Source organism: Trichosurus vulpecula, chromosome 1 (genome assembly GCF_011100635.1).
Source record: "Trichosurus vulpecula isolate mTriVul1 chromosome 1, mTriVul1.pri, whole genome shotgun sequence".
Lineage (NCBI taxonomy): Eukaryota > Metazoa > Chordata > Mammalia > Diprotodontia > Phalangeridae > Trichosurus > Trichosurus vulpecula.
In genome coordinates this window covers 425,449,825-425,466,683 of record NC_050573.1, presented here as the reverse complement: position 1 = coordinate 425,466,683, position 16,859 = coordinate 425,449,825, and the positions used below count along the sequence as shown (strand labels likewise).

The 16,859-nt window shown below is 41.1% G+C and overlaps 1 protein-coding gene across 1 annotated transcript in view; it reads left to right on the top strand.

Moving 5' to 3' along the window:
- DEPDC1B (DEP domain containing 1B) overlaps positions 1-16,859 on the top strand; it is a 99,697-nt gene that overhangs the window by 69,447 nt on the left and 13,391 nt on the right. Inside the window, 2 exon segments of the mRNA XM_036746881.1 lie at positions 4,049-4,076; positions 14,288-14,454. Coding sequence (XP_036602776.1) covers positions 4,049-4,076; positions 14,288-14,454 — 195 coding nt within the window.

Below are 16,859 nucleotides of genomic sequence, written 5' to 3'. Positions count from 1 at the left end.
GTGAATACTTCTTCTCTCCCTTAATCATGTATTCTAGGGGCAGCTAGGTGGCACAGTGAGTAGAGCATCAGTCCTGGAGTCAGGAGGACCTGAGTTTAAATCTGACCTCAGACACTTGACACACTTACTAGCTGTGTGACCTTGGGCAAGTCACTTAACCCCAATTGCCCTGCCTTCCCCCTTCCAAAACAAAACAAAACAAAAAATCATGTATTCTAAAACTTGGTTAAGAATAAAATTCAGACTCTCTGTTCTATAGTTCTCAAAGATGGTATGTAGTCCCTCATCCTCTTTGTGTTTTTGGAAAATCAGGACGTTTGCCCGGCTGTGTTGCTTAAATGGTTTTCCAAGGTCTTTCTAAGATCACCCTCTTCAGCTCATTGCTCACTTCTACCACTTCCTTCAGACTCTAGGGTACAATTCATTAATAACTTCTCTTCAAGGAGGGCAATGAGATACTGCCTGGCCTCATCGCTTATCTTTGGTTTCTATTCACTGCTAATCATTTTCATTCCACCTCTTCCCAGACCAGGGATCATTTTCCCTAGAGGAGAAAACAGACACAAAATAAGTAATGAATAGCTGAATCCTACCTTTTCACTGGCCTCTCTTCAGCAAGCAGCTGTACTATCCCTTCTTTGATGCTACTCTTGCCCCATCGTAGCAAAACAATATGTATGGCATTCATTTCCAGCCTCATTTCATCTGGAGCTACATGGAACCCTTAAATTCTTTTAATCATTGATGATATTAATAGGATAATAATTGGCACCCAAATGATAATTGGCTCTCAGATTTACTTGTTAAAAAAAACACACATACATTTGATCTAGTTCATAAGAATTTAACATTTAAAATCTGATGATATTCTGGAGGATTGGTACAGATAGAAAAAAACCACTTTCCCGTTGAGGCCAACCCCATCCATGGTTGTTGACTACTGCATCTTGTGTACCTATCCTATTCCACTGAGCCATGACTGTTTCTTAGCCAGTACCGGGTAGTTTCAATGACTGCTGCTTTATAGTACAGTTTAATATCTGGTATGGCTAGGCCACCTTCCCTAGCATTTCTTTTCATTAATTCCCTAGATATTCTAGACCTCTTGTTTTTCCAGATGAATTTTGTTATTATTTTATCCAGCTCTGTAAAATAAACTTTTGGTAGTTTGATTGGTATGGCACTGAATAGATGCATAAGCTTTGAAAAGAAAGTTGCACATTTCCATTTCTTTTGTATTTATTCTTGTCTTAGGTTGTTGCTGAGTTTACTGGAGCACTGAATTAAAATGCTTCCTTTCTTAATGCACCTAAATGCGGAATTCTTTTCCCATTGGAAGAAGATTGCTCTGGTGGATTATGTAGTTTATTTGGTTACTTTTTTTCTTTTTCCTTTGAATAGGACTAAATTGTTCTTATTTTACTGGTGGAAATAATATAGGATCACAGGACTTAGAACTGCTCCTCAATCATGATCGTAACTGTAATCATAATCAAATAAAAAACTGGCATTTGTATGGAACTTCAGGCTTTTCCTTGAATGTTACTGATGTTCTCTCATTTTGTCTACCTAATACTTCCAAGAGGTATGTAATTTCAGTAAATATTTTGCTACCTTTTTACAACAGAGGAACCTAGAAAAGTGAAGTGGTGTTCCCAAGGTCCCATACCTAGAACATGGCAGAACTTCAAATCCAGAGCACCCTTCTTCAGTCTGAGGTTTTAATCCTCACAATCCTGTGAGATAGGCAGTATAAACGTTAGCCCCATTTCACAGATTAGGACATTGAGGCTCAAAGGAATAAAGCACTTGCCCAAGGTAGCATCTAGTGAATCCAGCTTTCACTCAAATCCAAGTGTTTTGCCTTCAAGCCCAGCTCCCATCTCCCTTTGCTTCTGGAAGTCCTAGTGCATCTGAAGGCTACTTGTATCTTAGCCCCCTGTGCTGCCTTTCTTTGTATCCTTGGCACCTAGCACCATGCCTGGCACATAGTAGGTATTTAATAAGTGTTGATTGACTGTCCGCTGAAGAATTAAGTCAAAAAGAATGCAATACTGTGTAGTGAAGTGTGACACTGAAACTGTAGTAAAATAACTTGATGGTCTGGAGTAGTCATGTTCTTTGAAAGAGGGCTGATAAACAAAGGAGTCCTTCAAGGAGTAGTAACAGTCATGCACACATGCAGGATAGAGAACTCTACTACTTTGTGCAAAAGCTAGCGGATAGAGCACTGGACCTGAAGCCAGGAAGACCTGAGTTCAAATCTGGTCTTAGACACTCTCTGTGTGACCCTGGACAAGTCACTTAACCCATTTGCCTCAGTTTCCTCAACCATAAAATAGGGGTAATCATAACACTTACTCCAGAAGGGTCAAATGAGATAATATTGCTTACTCCTTTCTCCTCCTTCCCTCCGTGTAGTTCAGAAGCTAAACTCAGAAGATTTTAAAGTCGACTTCTTCACCATTTATTGATTCAGCCTGATTTTGTCAGGCATCCTTTACCAAATGAAGCAGATAAAATCCTCTGTTATTGAGAATCTGCTTAGGACTGCAGAAGAGACTAGAGGAAGATTCCATTAGGAAATATGAGCTCTGTGGTCAGCCAATTCTCACTGCTGTGTATCCCCATCCCACGTGGCCTAGATCCAGAAACAGAAATGTAAACTGATGATGTCATTGCTATAGTATTTGGGCAGATGATGAAATGAGGGCCAGGTTTCAAACTTCCCATTGAAAAGTCACTTTAATATGGTACTGGATAAGCCTTGACAAGCACGCCCAACCCTTTGGAAGCTTAGCCCCATTGGCAAGTCCCCTGGTCTTTAGCTTCTTGCTTCACTTTCCTCCATCATCTACAGTGGGTGAAAGAACTCAGTCTATGTTTGGAAATAAATTAAATCGAGAAGTGGATAATGTGTGGAGGGTAAATAAACTTAGGTTAATCCAGTAAGCCGATATTTTTCAGAAGTTTGTGAACATAAAAATAAAGCTTTGGCAGGAGTTTTTAATGAAAAGATCAGAAACTTAACTTATTGGATAAAGTTTCATGTTGCAAAAGCTATGTTGAATGATTGTTTTTTTTTTTGCCTTGTTCTATTTTATTATTGTGGAAAATACCCAATTCATCAAAATGTTCATTTGTTTATTTATTTCAAATGTTCATTTATTTATATTTTCTTTGATTTTAAGTTTTTGCTCCTCATAAAAATAACAGAATTTAGACTGCACAGTGTAGTGGCTAGAGTATAAGACCAGGAGTAAGAAAGACTCTGGTTTGAACCCCTTCTAGGAAATACTCAGTATTTTACCTTGGGCAGGTCACTTGACCTCATTGAGCCTTTGTTTCCTCAGGTGTAAAATGAGACGATTGAATTCTCTGACCTCTAAGGTTTCTTCTGGTTCTAAATCTATGATCCTTGAGTTCAGCCTGTAGCTCTTTTTTTAATAACAAAAATTAAGAAATTATAAGTAAATATAATTAGTACGTTTGTAATTTGTCTAAATAAATTATTATTTAACAATTGAATATGCCAAATATGCCAACTTTATTTGTAAGTTATCATACATAATATGATTTTATATTTGTAAATCAGAGAGATTTTAGGTCTGTAAAGTATATGGAAATTTATCGCATATATGTCTTTCTCCCCCTTGCCAAGTTTTTATCTAGTGTCCCCTAAACCATCATTAGAAAAGGAGTGAGAGAAAAAAAAGCAGAAGGGAAGAAGTTTTTTGTAATAAAGTTTTTTATTAATCTGTTCTTCTCTCTTACTCCTCTCTTGCCCATTAATCAAATTTAAAACAAAACAAAAAACAACTCATTCAATACAAATCTGCATATCATGGTAAAGTAAGTTTCTACATTAGCAATGTACAAAAATAGGTGTCTTTTTCAGCATTTTAAGATTATCACCTCCCTATCAGGAGATAAGTGGAATGTTTTATTATCATGCTTTTGAATTCATGACTTATCATTGTGATAAACAGAGTTTTAAAATCTTTCCAAGTTTTTTTTTTCTATAATGTTGTATTAATTGTTCTCCTAGTTTTATATGGATCATTCTGCATTAGTTCGTAGAGGTCTCCCCATTTTCCTCTGCAGTTGTCTTTTGGCACAATAATATTCCATTTCATTTATGTACCACAATTTGTTTAGCCATTCCCCAACAGGAGACAGATACTTAGTTTCCAATTTTGGCCAGAGAAGGGTTTTCCCAATGCCTTCAATAATTCTGGAAATTTTTTATTTCTACCTATATCTCAGGGTGGTCTATGATGAGTCAACGTGTGAAAAGTGCCTTAAAGAATATAAAGAAGATAAAAACATTATGTAGGCGAAGAGCTATGAATTAGTCATCCTGGAAATGCTGATGCCACTCAGGATTTATCCTTCAAAAATGCCTTCATAAGAGAAGGATTTATTCCCCTGCTTTCCTCAGCTCCACATGCTTTATATGTTGTTAGAGCTCCCAGATCCTTTGAGAGGCTCTAGCTATGAAGTCTGCTCTTCATTATTATTATTTTAAAAGAGAACTGGAGAAACCACAGTGTTCATTCCTTGCCTTCCCTTCCTTTAGGACTCCCTACCTACCACATCTCTCCCCTGCCCCCCACAAGTAAGTAAATCACTGTTCCCTGCTAATATATTTTAAAATACTTAGTTTTCACCATAGTTGTGGAAATACTGTTCTCTTTGCTGCTTTCATCCTTACCCTCAGCTCTGGAGTACAAAATGGTGTTTTGCTCACTCTAATATGTTCTCATGTAAATCACTTTAATTCCAGGATTATCTTGTTCACCATTTGAGAGAGCTGTCACGTCCTAGCCAAGCCTGCTGTTTGAGTATCTCTTTATTCTTTTCTCCTCCTTAAAGAAAAAGCACCAAGTTCTCCATCAAAGACCTTTTGACTTTCCTCAGCTTCAGTGATAGAGCTTCTCCTGCCTAGCTTCTGACAGACTCTGGGTGATTCAGATGCTGTGGTGGGCTGCAGAACTACTCTTCCTGCCCCCCCCCCCCCCACCTTTCTCCATGATATGTAATTAATTCCATGCACTTACTGCAAACCACAGCTTTCTGTAAAAGTGGATGTTGGTCTCTGTAATCTTTTCCTTGCCTTTTACCATTGTGGAGATGTAATACAAGGCAACAGATTTATTCCCCACATTGGGGAAGACAAGGTACAGGGTGTGGGTCTGTGTAATGATGGGATAGGCAGGCCACAGAGAGCATACAGAATGAGCCGCCTCCTTCTGACCCACCTTCTCTCCTTGGTCTGTGGCATCCAATTTTCTTCTTCAGAGAAAATACTGATGCTGAAATCATATAGTTTTAAAGCCTCTGTAGCTTACTCTTACTTATTTTTGAGTAGTTTCCTGTTGTTTCCTTTGCTTGTTCCCAGACTTCATACTCATTTTTATGTCATAGTTTCAGAACCGGAGGCTAGTCTCATTGCAGAAAGTGCTCCTGGCTCATTGTTCCATACAACTTTTATTGCTATTCAGGTCTCTTTTAAAATACTATTTTAGTGACTGGGCTTTGCTACTTCAAGGTTTTATTTTCAGCTTCTCATTTGTCTTGCAAATAGACCGTGACAGATAAAAGACAGTGGTCATTATGGTTGATCATCATAAAAAGTACCTTACATTTATGTAATGCTGCTACCATTACTTTACTAAGTGCCTTAAAGGCATCATCTTTTATCTCTACAGTCCCTCTGTGGGATGGAGTGTATTAAATATCATTTCCCCCATTTCACAGATAAGGATATTGAGGATTAGAGAGGTGGCCTGACTTGCTGCTGGTGACACGCATGAGGCAGAATTTGAACCCAGATCTCTCCACTTTCCAGTATGTCATACTTTTTGCTATCTGTTAATTACTGATAGGCCTCAAACCTGTTGGTGAGTTAGGGGGGTGTCTGCCCCAAGCACGTGAAGACTTCCCTTGGTAGAATGAGTAGATGAGGACAATTTGTTCCAAAGGCCATGAAGGTGGCTGAAGCAGGTGGTAGAGCTTGGTCAGACATCAAAGATACCACAGGCCATCGCCAGTCATCCTGACTTTTGTCCTTCCACTGGACTTTGATGATTCTGGAAGAGAGAGTGAGGCTGATGACTTTGTGAAACTCTGCCTCACATCCAGTTGACTCACAAGTCAAGACATCACCCATGATGTCACTGGAACCCTTTGGAAGCAATGAACAAACAACACCTTTTTGCTGTAGCTGCAAATTGGGGGATCCCCTGGAATATGGAGAACCAACCAGAAAAGAAAAACAACTAAAATTTGAAGCTAAATAAAAAACAGCATAGAAGTGAGCCAGCTACTTAAGTATTACCGGCCAGGGAGATGATTTGTCAATATATGGCTGATAGGACCAGGCTGTCTCCCAAGTGTTTGGTTTTGGAGATTAAAATGTAAGTGACATTAAGATAAGCTGTGATCTAATGGTTTGTAACTCGTCCATCATGAAGTAATATCCTAAGAGAAGGGTGGTGGTGGTGGTTTGCATGGCCTGGAGAAGAGCCAATAATGAAAAATTTAGTAGTTTGTCCTTGACTAGATGACAGGAATATTCAGTGCTGACTGTTAGAGCCCTGTAATTCAATTCCATGTAAATCCATACACAGATAGATAGATAGATAGACAGATAAATAGATGGATGGATAGATAGATAGAATCTATATGAAATAACATTATTAACTAGAAGTGATCAAGGAACGCCTGACTGAGTAGGTGGTATCTGGGCAAAGCTTTGAAAAACAAAAAGAAGTCTAAAATGCAGATCTGAGGAGGCAATCCCTTCCCTGCCTAGGAGGTGAATGGCTCCAATTTTATAGTCCTCTGTAGCAAGGGGGCTGCCCTCATCAGATGGGGAAATCTGGAGGAGGTAGGTTGCAGGGGGAGGGGGGAGCAGATTAGATCCATTTTGTACTTTTTGAGTTTGAGATACCTTTATGACATCCAGAGATGTCTAGTGGGGAATAGATACTAGATTTTTAGAATGTATAGTGGTGGAGCTGAAAGAGTACTATACTTGGGAGTAGTGAGACCAGGGTTCAAATGCTTGCTCTGCTACTTTCTATGCATGTGCAACCTTGGACAAAATACTAAGCTCTCTGATCCTCAGTTTCCTTATCTGTAGAATGAAGGGGTTGGACCAGATGACCTCTAAGGTCACTCTCAGCTCTGAATCCTATGATCTTCTGTGAGAGATTAAAGCTGGATATGTGGAGAAGGCTGAGTCATTCATTACTTGATGACAGTGACTCTTTCAATTGTATTTGCTTTGATTGCTTGCTCAGTAACCTCCTGGTGCTGTTCGCATTTCTCATGTTGGCTTTCCTACTGGGAAGAGAAAGTACTGACCATCACACACAAGAATTCTGTACTGCTTGGTAATCCCATTTCTCAGTTATACACTGACACTTTGCTATCTAAATTAATCTCTTGTGAGTTTTGCTAGCATGAATGAATAATCTGATTGATCTTGGGAGAACTGATAATACTCTATTGCTAAACGTTTAAAGCCAAGGGCCAAATTGTGGGGCACCATTGGGACCTATGAGGATTAGCTTGAGCAGCTGGACAGCTCCCTGGGCTCTCTCTTATTTTCTCCACTTTTATCGTCATCACCACTTCCATACCCATATATCATAGACAGCTTTTATTCCTTTAATTGAAAATACATAATTGTTACCAAGTCAATTAGCATGAAAAATACCAACAGCAAGCTAAATCTAGTTAAATCAGAGGGGTTATTAAGTGCAAGTAGAGTTGAAAAGATCTTGGATATTTGGAATATTTTTTACATTTTTCACATTAATACAAATGATTAAACTATTGGGTTCATCTCCAACTTCCTTCACACCCCCTCCATTCCTGACAAGCTAGTTCAGCAAAACTTGCCTTTTCCACTCCTCTGGCTTCAATCGACCTCTCAATTCCCTCCCAGGCCATCTCTGTTATACTATATCTCTCTCTTCTTTTCCCCATCTTGACCCCTTGGTGAACCAATTCAATTCTACTCTATCCTCCTCTCTTGAATCCCTGGCCCCTTTATAATATCACTGATCACATCGAGACAAGCCTCAGCCTCGGATCACTCCCACCATTTGCCACCTCTGCCACACTCACTTGTTGCTAAACAAAGATGTAGAAAATCATGCAACTGTTCTGACTAGGTCCACTACAAACTTATGGTTACACAACCTCAGATGAGCCCTAACTGCTGCCAGGCAATCCTCCTATATCTCCCTATCAACTCACTATCCCATTCCCCACCATAGCTCTTCCAAACCTTTTCATCCCTCTTCTAACCCCTAGTCTCTCAGCTGAGAACCTTGCCCCATATTTTACACAAAAATTTGAAGTCATTTGCCACGAACTCCCTCTTCTCTCCTCTTCTTCATCTCTTATCACTAGGTGCCTTCTGCCACTATCTCATCTTTCACCCCTGTCTCACATGATGAAGTGGCCTTACTCCTTGAAAAGGCCCCCTACAATAGATGAAGGCTCTCCTCTTAACCTCTTACAGTCTGGCTTCTGATCTTATCATCTCACTAAAACTTCTCTCTCCAAAGTTACTAAGGATCAGTTAGCTGCCAGATTCATCCTTTTCTCAGTCCTCATACTTCTTGACCTCTACAGCCTTTGATCCTATTGGTACTCTCTTCTCCTTAGGTTTTTGGGATGCCTCTCTCCACTGGTTCTCCTCCTACCTTTCTGACCACCCCTCCTCTTTCTCCTTTGCTGGATCCTCCTCCACATCATGCCTTCCAACCACAGGTGCCCTTCAGGGTTCTGTCCTGGGCCCACTTCTCTTTTCCCTCTATACTAGTTCACTTGGTGATCTCATCACCTTCCGTGGATTTCATTGCCATCTTTGCTGATGATTCTAAAATCTACCTGTCCTTCCGCAATCTCTTTGCTGACCTCTAGTCTCACATCTCCAACTGCCTTTCAGACATCTCAAACTAGGTGTTCAGTAGACATCTTAAATTTAATATGTCCAAAACAGACTTTGTTATCTTTCCCTCTACACCCTAATCCTCTCTTACTTTCCCTATTACTGTGGAGGGCAACATTCAGGCTCAGAACCTAGGAGTTGTCCTGGACTCCTCACTATTTCTCACCCCAAATATCCAAAGCCAAGGCCTACTGATTTAACTTTTTTCTTTTTTTTTTTTGGAGGGTGGAAGGCTGGGCAATTGGGGTTAAGTGACTCCCCCAAGGTCACACAGCTAGTAAGTAGGTCAAGTGTCTGAGGAAGGATTTGAACTCAGGTCCTCCTGACTCTAGGGCTGGTGCTCTACTCATTGTGCCACCTAGCTGCCCTGATTTCACCCTTTTAACCTCTCAGATACTCCCCCTTCCCTCTTCTATCATTGTCACCACACCAGTGCAGGCCCTCATTACCTCAGGCCAGGACTATTTCAATAACTTGCTGCCTTAAGTCCCTCCCTACTCCAATCTGTCTTCCATTTAACCACTACAGTGATTTTCCTAAAGTGCAGGTCCAATCACATCTGCTCCCTACTTAATAAATTCCAGTGGCTTTCTATCATCTCCAGAATCAAATACAAAATACCGTTTGGCATTTAAGGCCCTTCATAGCCTAGCCCCTTCCTACGTTTCCAGCCTTCTAACACCTTACTCCTGCTGTGTATTCTTCAGTCCAGTGACCCTGCCCTCCTGGCTGTTCCATGAACAAGACCCTCCATCTCTTAGCTCCCAGCATTCTCTCTGGCTGTCCCCCATGCCTGGAATGCTCTTCCTCCCCCGCTCTAACTACTGACCTCCTTGGCTTTGTTCAAGTCCCAACTAAATTCCATTTTTTTTTACTGGAAGCCTCTTAATTCAATTGCCTTCCTTCTGTTAATTATTTTCTATTTATCTTTTTGATGTCTAACGAAGCTCTAAGTGCTCCACAGTGCCTGCTTAAGTTGCCTTGATGGCCTTTGTAGCAAATTATTCTCATCCACCCATTCGCACAGGGGAAGTCTTCACATGTTTGGGGTAGACACCCCACCAACTCACCAGTGGGTTTGAGACCCCTCAGTTACCCTCAACCTGGCTTAGCCCATCTGCTAAAATGGTTTACCAGGGTATGCACGGTACAGCTTCTTGGAACCACAGGCGGACACCAAAGGTGGAAAGCCGCCTTGAAAAGGGCTCGGCAGCCATCACACCAGAAGGACTAGTCCTGCCTGAACACATCGAATCCACCCCAAATGTTCCCTTGGACTATGTGTGCCCGACCTGTGGCAGAGCATTCCGAGCTCATGTTGGTCCGATCAGGAGCAGCCCCAGTGGGACAAGCTGAAACTTTACTCTAGCATGATGATGTCATCTGGGTCCTCTTTGAGAACAAAGGGCAACAACCCACTAATTTATCTTTTCTTTAGTTTGCTTTGTATATATTTGTTTACGTGTCATCTCCCCCATTAGAGTATAAGCTCCTTGAGGGCAGGGACTGTGTTTCGCCTCTTTTTGTTTCCCAGAGCTTAACACATTACCTGGTATATAGTAGGTGCTTACTAAATGTTTATTGAGTGATTGAGTGATGTGTACTACACCACCCTGCACCTGAAACTAGGAAGAACTCCCACATCTGTGATTCAGATGCATTGTGGGAGACAGAACCTGGTCTTACACTGATTCTCTGCAGCTCATTACTCTAAGGAAACTAGGTGGTACAATGGATAGAGTGTTGGATTTGAAGTCATCTTGATCTGAGTTCAAATGCTGCCTCAGATGCTTTTTAGCTATGTGATCCCGAGCAAGCCATTTCTCTGTTTGCCTCAGTTTCTCCTTCTGTACACACGGGGATGCTAATAGCACCTACTTCTTGGGGTCATTGTGCAGATCAAATGTGATATGTGTAAAGTGCTTACTGTTCTAGTAATAGCAATATTTATTATCATTATTCACAGGAAGATGGAGAGGTGGAGGCTTAACAAGCAATTCTGCCCTGTAGAAGGTTTTTCTCATAACAAAGTCTCCAGTCTCATGCTCTAAATTCTCTGTAGCATAGGAACAGAAATACTCTTACCTAGCCCCTCCTCTGTGATCTCTTTTTGTTTTGTTTTTTTTAGAGGGGGAAGGCAGGGCAATTGGGGTTAAGTGACTTGCCCAAGGTCACACAGCTAGTAGGTGTGTCAAGCGCCTGAGGCCGTATATTTGAACTCAGGTCCTCCTGACTCCGGGGCTGGTACTCTACTCACTGCGCCACCTAGCTGCCCCTCCTCCGTGATCTCTTGATCACTTCTCTCATCTCAGGCTGGTTTCTTAGCTTCCAACCTGATCAACACTAGCTCTGAGTCTACACGCTGAAGCTTTTAAATGTGCCTGGAGAATTGAGTATCTGAGTACTCCCACAGACTTTTTTGTTCCTCCTTCCTAGGACCCGTGGCATCGTTCCAGACTCTTGAAAATCACCCTGGCTAAGAAGTTTGATTCTTCCTTCTCTCCAACTTTCCCACCCCATACATCTAATCAGACACAGGAACATAGAATTTGAGAGTTGGAAAGCAACACCATGTAGACCAGCCTCTACCCTCCCATGAATCCCTGCTACATCTCCAACAAGGGGTCATCCAGCCTTTGTGTTGAATCCCTCCAATGAGAGAGAACTCACTACTTTAGCAAAGCATCTGCTTCCGCTTGGGGAAGTGTCTTCTGATGTCCAAGTTTGCTTCTTGCACTTCCACTCATTTTTCCTGGTTTTGCCTTCTAAGACTAAAACAAAACCAGTCTAATCCTTTTTCCAGGTAACAACTCCTAAAATACTCAAACACAATTATCCTGTCTCTCCTGACTCTTTTCTCCCCCAAACTTTGCATCCTTAGTTCCTTCAGCTGACCCCAGTTACCCTCTTCGGGACTCTTCAGCTTATCATTGTCACTCCTAAAGTGTATCATCCAGAGTTGAACACAATACTCTAAATATGGTCCTCCCAGCGGGGCTCTCACCTCTATTCCTGGGAGCTCTCTTAATATATCCCTAATTTAGTGGTTTGTCTGTCACTTAGCACTAATGACTCATAGGGAGCCTGCAGTTCACTAAAATCCCTGGGTCTTTTTTCAGACAATCTGCTGTCTAACTATACATTTCCCATTTTGTGCTTTTATATGAAGTTAATTTTTGCATTGACTAAAATGGTGACTTCTGCTCTGCATCCTGTACCCAATGGAAAGATTAAGAGGGAAAAGGGAGAGGAACAGAAGGATGCCGCAGAATGAAGGATGAATAACAACAACCTGAATGAGAAGTGAGCCTTTCCCAGCTCAAAGTCATTGGGGCCAGAGCGGGGTCTTTGCTCAGGTAGCAGCAATATATTGCAGGGCCTTTGTTGGGGGGAGAGAGGAGAGGTTCCCACAGTCACTGCAGATAGTGAAGGGCACAAGAAAAGGGAAGTTGAATGTTGGGATGGAAGTAAAGGCTGGTACTATGAGGTTTACAAAATTCATCAGAGGTTTCCTTTGCTTTCAGTGGCAAGACTAGTGGGGGAATGAAAGGCTGTGATTGTGGGTGTATTTGGAGACAGGTGTGCTAGACTAGAATAAGGTGTTAGAAGTCCAAAATAATCAATCAACTAGCTTTTCTTAAGCACCTACTATATGCCTGGCACTGTGCACTTTAGGGAAATAGAGAAAGGAATTTGCTCTCACAGAGCTATAGTCTAATGGAAGACTTTATATTTGATTTAAGGAGACACTAGGGTATCATATAATTAAATTAGTATACACAGTGTTAGAACAAAATAACTTTACAAATAGAAATGAATCCGTATTTGAGAGGTGTTATTTATAAAGAAACTGAAGAACTTGGTAGAGGGGCAGGGGAACAATAGTGGATGGAGGGGTCAGCTTTAGAGTTAAGAAAACCTGGGTTCCAGTCCTGTCTGATACACATTTACCAAGCTCTCATAGACAAATCGCTTAACTTCTTTTTTCCCCCATTTATTTGTTTTTATTTTTAATTTATGAAATAAAACAAGCATTTCCATAACATAATTAAAAAGATGATTGTACATGAAACTGCAACTCTATTATGTACAGCTTGCTATTTTTAAATATATAATAAAATTATCACATACATTTCTTCTCTTTTCCTTTTTCCCCCTCTCTACTCCCACCTCTAGAGATGACTACCATCAGACACAAATAGGTAAAACCATTCTTTATGTACTTCTGTTTATTAGTTCTTTCTCTGGATGTAGATAATATCTTCCTTCATAGGTCCTTTGTAGTTAATTTGGGTATTTGTAATAGTCAAAATGACTTATTTGCTCCAAGTCCTTAAAACAATATTGCTGTTACTGTATACAGTGTTCTCTTGGTTCTGCCCATTTTGCTCTTCATTATTTCATGCAAGTCTGAGATTAAAAAACTCCACTTGCTTCCTATCACTTCCAGGATCAAATATAGTTATGTGTGTGACATTCAAACCCCTTATTAACTCCCCCTCCACCTTTTCCAGTCTTCCTATACCTTACACCCTACCATGTACTCTGTGATCTAGTAAAACTGGCCTCCTTGTTTCTAGAACCCTGAGTATCTTCTCTGGTTGCTCCCCTTGCCTAGAATGTTCTCTGTCCTCATCTCTGCCTCCTGACTTCCCAGGCTTCCTTCAAGTCCCAGCTAAAATCCCACCTTCTACAAGAAGTCTTTCCAGGTTTCCCCTAATGCTAATGCCTTCTCTCTATTGATTATCTCCAATTTATCTTGTATCACATCTTTTTTGTACATAGTTATTTTCATATTGTCTCCCCCATTAGATTGTGAGTTGCTTGAGAGGAGGGACTGTCTTTTGCTTTTCTTCCTATTCTCAGCCCTTAGCACAGTGCTTGGCACATAGTAGGTGATTAATAAATGTTTATTGACTGACTGTCCGTGTACCACAAGGAGACTCTTGAAGACTGCACGTTATCAAATTGTTGCCCATTTGCTTTAGTGGAAGGAGTTTCCATATAGGTAATTCCCCACATAAATAAACTCACGGATCTCAGTCCAAAAAAAAGGTGTTATTGGATGCAGAATCTAAAGGGTGAGGATGTATCAAGTGTTATTACCAATATTCTGGAGCATATCGGGTGGCAGCATGTCTGCCATGTTGAGCTTTAGATGACAGAAGGAAATCTACCTAAATAACAGGGCATGAAAGTTGGAGAAAATAAGGTTTTGTGTCATTTTAAACAATATCCTCTATCTTACGCACCTGCAAAAGCAGCAGAGCCAAGTGGGTCTTAGGTGTTTAAAAAATTATTATTTTTTAAAACCAGGTTTGTTACAGAAAGAGAAAATTGCCATTGAAGCATTTCAGATTTGCTGCCTCCTTCTGCCTCCTGAAAATCGGAGAAAGTTACAGTTGTTGGTTAGGATGATGGCGAAGATCTGCTTAAACAAGGAGATTCCGCCGCTCTGTGATGGCCTTGGCACCCGCACTCTGGTATGTTGGTCTCTCAGGCCTAACAATTTGGATATTTTTAATTATGTGTAAATGACTAGGATCCATTAAGTTAAGCAAGGAGATGAAGCTACATAGACAAAGCTGGCTTGCTTAGAGTACTTTTCACACTCCCCATCTCCCTCTCCTCCTCCTACATAGACTCCACTGTCAAGCAGAAGTGAATCAGTTTTCTGCTGTTTTCCATTTGTAAGGGACTCAATTAAGATAAAGTGGAGTCTAGGAGTATATTTAGCTTATCAGTGTTAGTAGGTGCTTCCCACTTAGCAGAACCACTTCTTCCTTTGATACATAAAGGCCCTGAAGGGTTCTCTTGGAAAGGGGAGGTAAGGTTCCATAAGAAATATTCTCTCCTTTCCCTAGATCACAGAAAGGGGTTGCATGGAGAGATAGTACCCTCTCTTACCAGATATAATGGATTTGAGAGATGTGGCATGGAGGTTGGATTGAAGGGGAAAGATAGAGAATACAGGATTGGATTGGCCTACCAGACACACTATCACCCCCACCCCCACAAAAAAAAGCATTTTATCAATTTTAATTTTCCTCTACCTACATCTAGGAGACAGAAGCAGATTCAGCTATCTCTCCCTGTTGTCTTTCTCCTACACACATACATCTCTTAAGATAAGACATGATTTGCAATGTGTCAGATAGGAAGTTGTATCATACAGAATTATAGCTTCACACTAGACAACTTTATGTCTGTCACAAGCATACAAATGAGATTTTTAAAGCCATTCAATTCCCTTACAAATATACTGTCTTGTCCTTCTTCTCCTTTGGAGATAATTTTCCTGTTTCAGCAACGTGAGAACCACAAAAACCCTAACAACATTGAACAAAGGGTTGTAGAATCAGGAAGGAGAAGTACTTTTCTTATTTTTGATAAGAGGATGCTTGGACGCTACCTGTTAAATCTGATCTTAGCTGTTGCATGTAAAGCTTCTTTTCCTTTTTCTATTCTAGGGCAGATTATGAAGATGTTAGCTTAAATCATTTTAGACATTAAAGGTCGTTGAGTCTAGTCCCTTCATTTTATTATTTTTTTTATCTGTTCATCCATTTCATAATTGATACAGCCCCTTCACTTTAAATTTTAAAGCTAGGCGGTGCAGTGGATAGACTGCCAGGCCTGGAGTTCCTCCAGAGTTCAAATCTGGCCTCAGACACTCACCAGCTGTGTGACCCTGGGCAAGGCACTTAACTCCGTTTGCCTCAGTTTCCTCATCTGAGCTGGAGAAGGAGATGGCAAACCACTCCAGTATATTTGCCAAGAAAACCCCAAATGGGATCACGAAGAGACGAGCGTGACTGAAATGACTGAACAACAAGAAGCCCTTATTTTACAGACGTAGATTCTTAGACCTAGTGATGTGCACCTTAAGTGATGTACCCAGGGTCACACAAGTCTGTGGAAGAGCTGGGATTCAAACCTGACTCCTCTGATTTCATATCAAGTGTACTTCCCACAAGTTCCCATGACAGTATTCCTCCTGGTTCCTTCCATGACAGATCTCTTCCCTTCTTCTCCTTCATCTCCCTTGTGAAAAACTGGTGGGCTTGTGCCCTTATGGCTGCATCTGGGAACTTCTTCTCACTTGTTTTTCTGCCTATCTGCATGATGGGGCCAATGAGGTTTTTTTCCTATCCCCTCCTACCCCACTTCAATTTCATTATCCTTTCTATTCTTCTTAGCTCTCCTGAGAGTTGGAGAAAAGAGCTAAATTCCACATTGTTCTGAGAATTACTTATTTCCTCTTTCTGCATTTCCCCTCCCTATTTTGAGTCAGTGGTTTTTTCCATTCTGGTCCTTCACTCCTTAGTTCAAGTAGTCTCTCTAGGAGAATTATGCATGGGACATAGCTCCAAATCATAGGTCAGGATGTGGGTTTAGGCTACCTTGGATAAGTCATTGACTCCATGCTCTCTGCTCATTTGGAAAAAACTCCTTCCTTCCTTCCTCCCTTCCTCCCTTCCTCCCTTCCTCCCTTCCTCCCTTCCTCCCTTCCTCCCTTCCTCCCTTCCTCCCTTCCCCCTTTGCCCTCTTCCTCCCTTCCTTCCTTTCTCTCTGTCTGTCTCTGTCTCTGTCTCTCTCTTTGTTTTAAGTCCTTTTCCCTTAGCACATAGAATTATTGAATTAGAGACGCAAGGGAACTCAGAAACCATTTAGTCTAACCCTTTCATTTTACTGATAAGGAAATTGAGGCAAACAGGGTTAAGTGACTTGCCCAGGCTCATGCACAGCTAGTAAGTGTCTGAGCCCAGATATGAACTCAGGTAGGTGAGTCTTCCTGACTCCAGGAACTCTATCCACTGCTCCATCCAGCTGCTTCTTAAAGGATGAAATATAGAGGCAATGCAAGTAGTATGGAGAGACCCTTGAG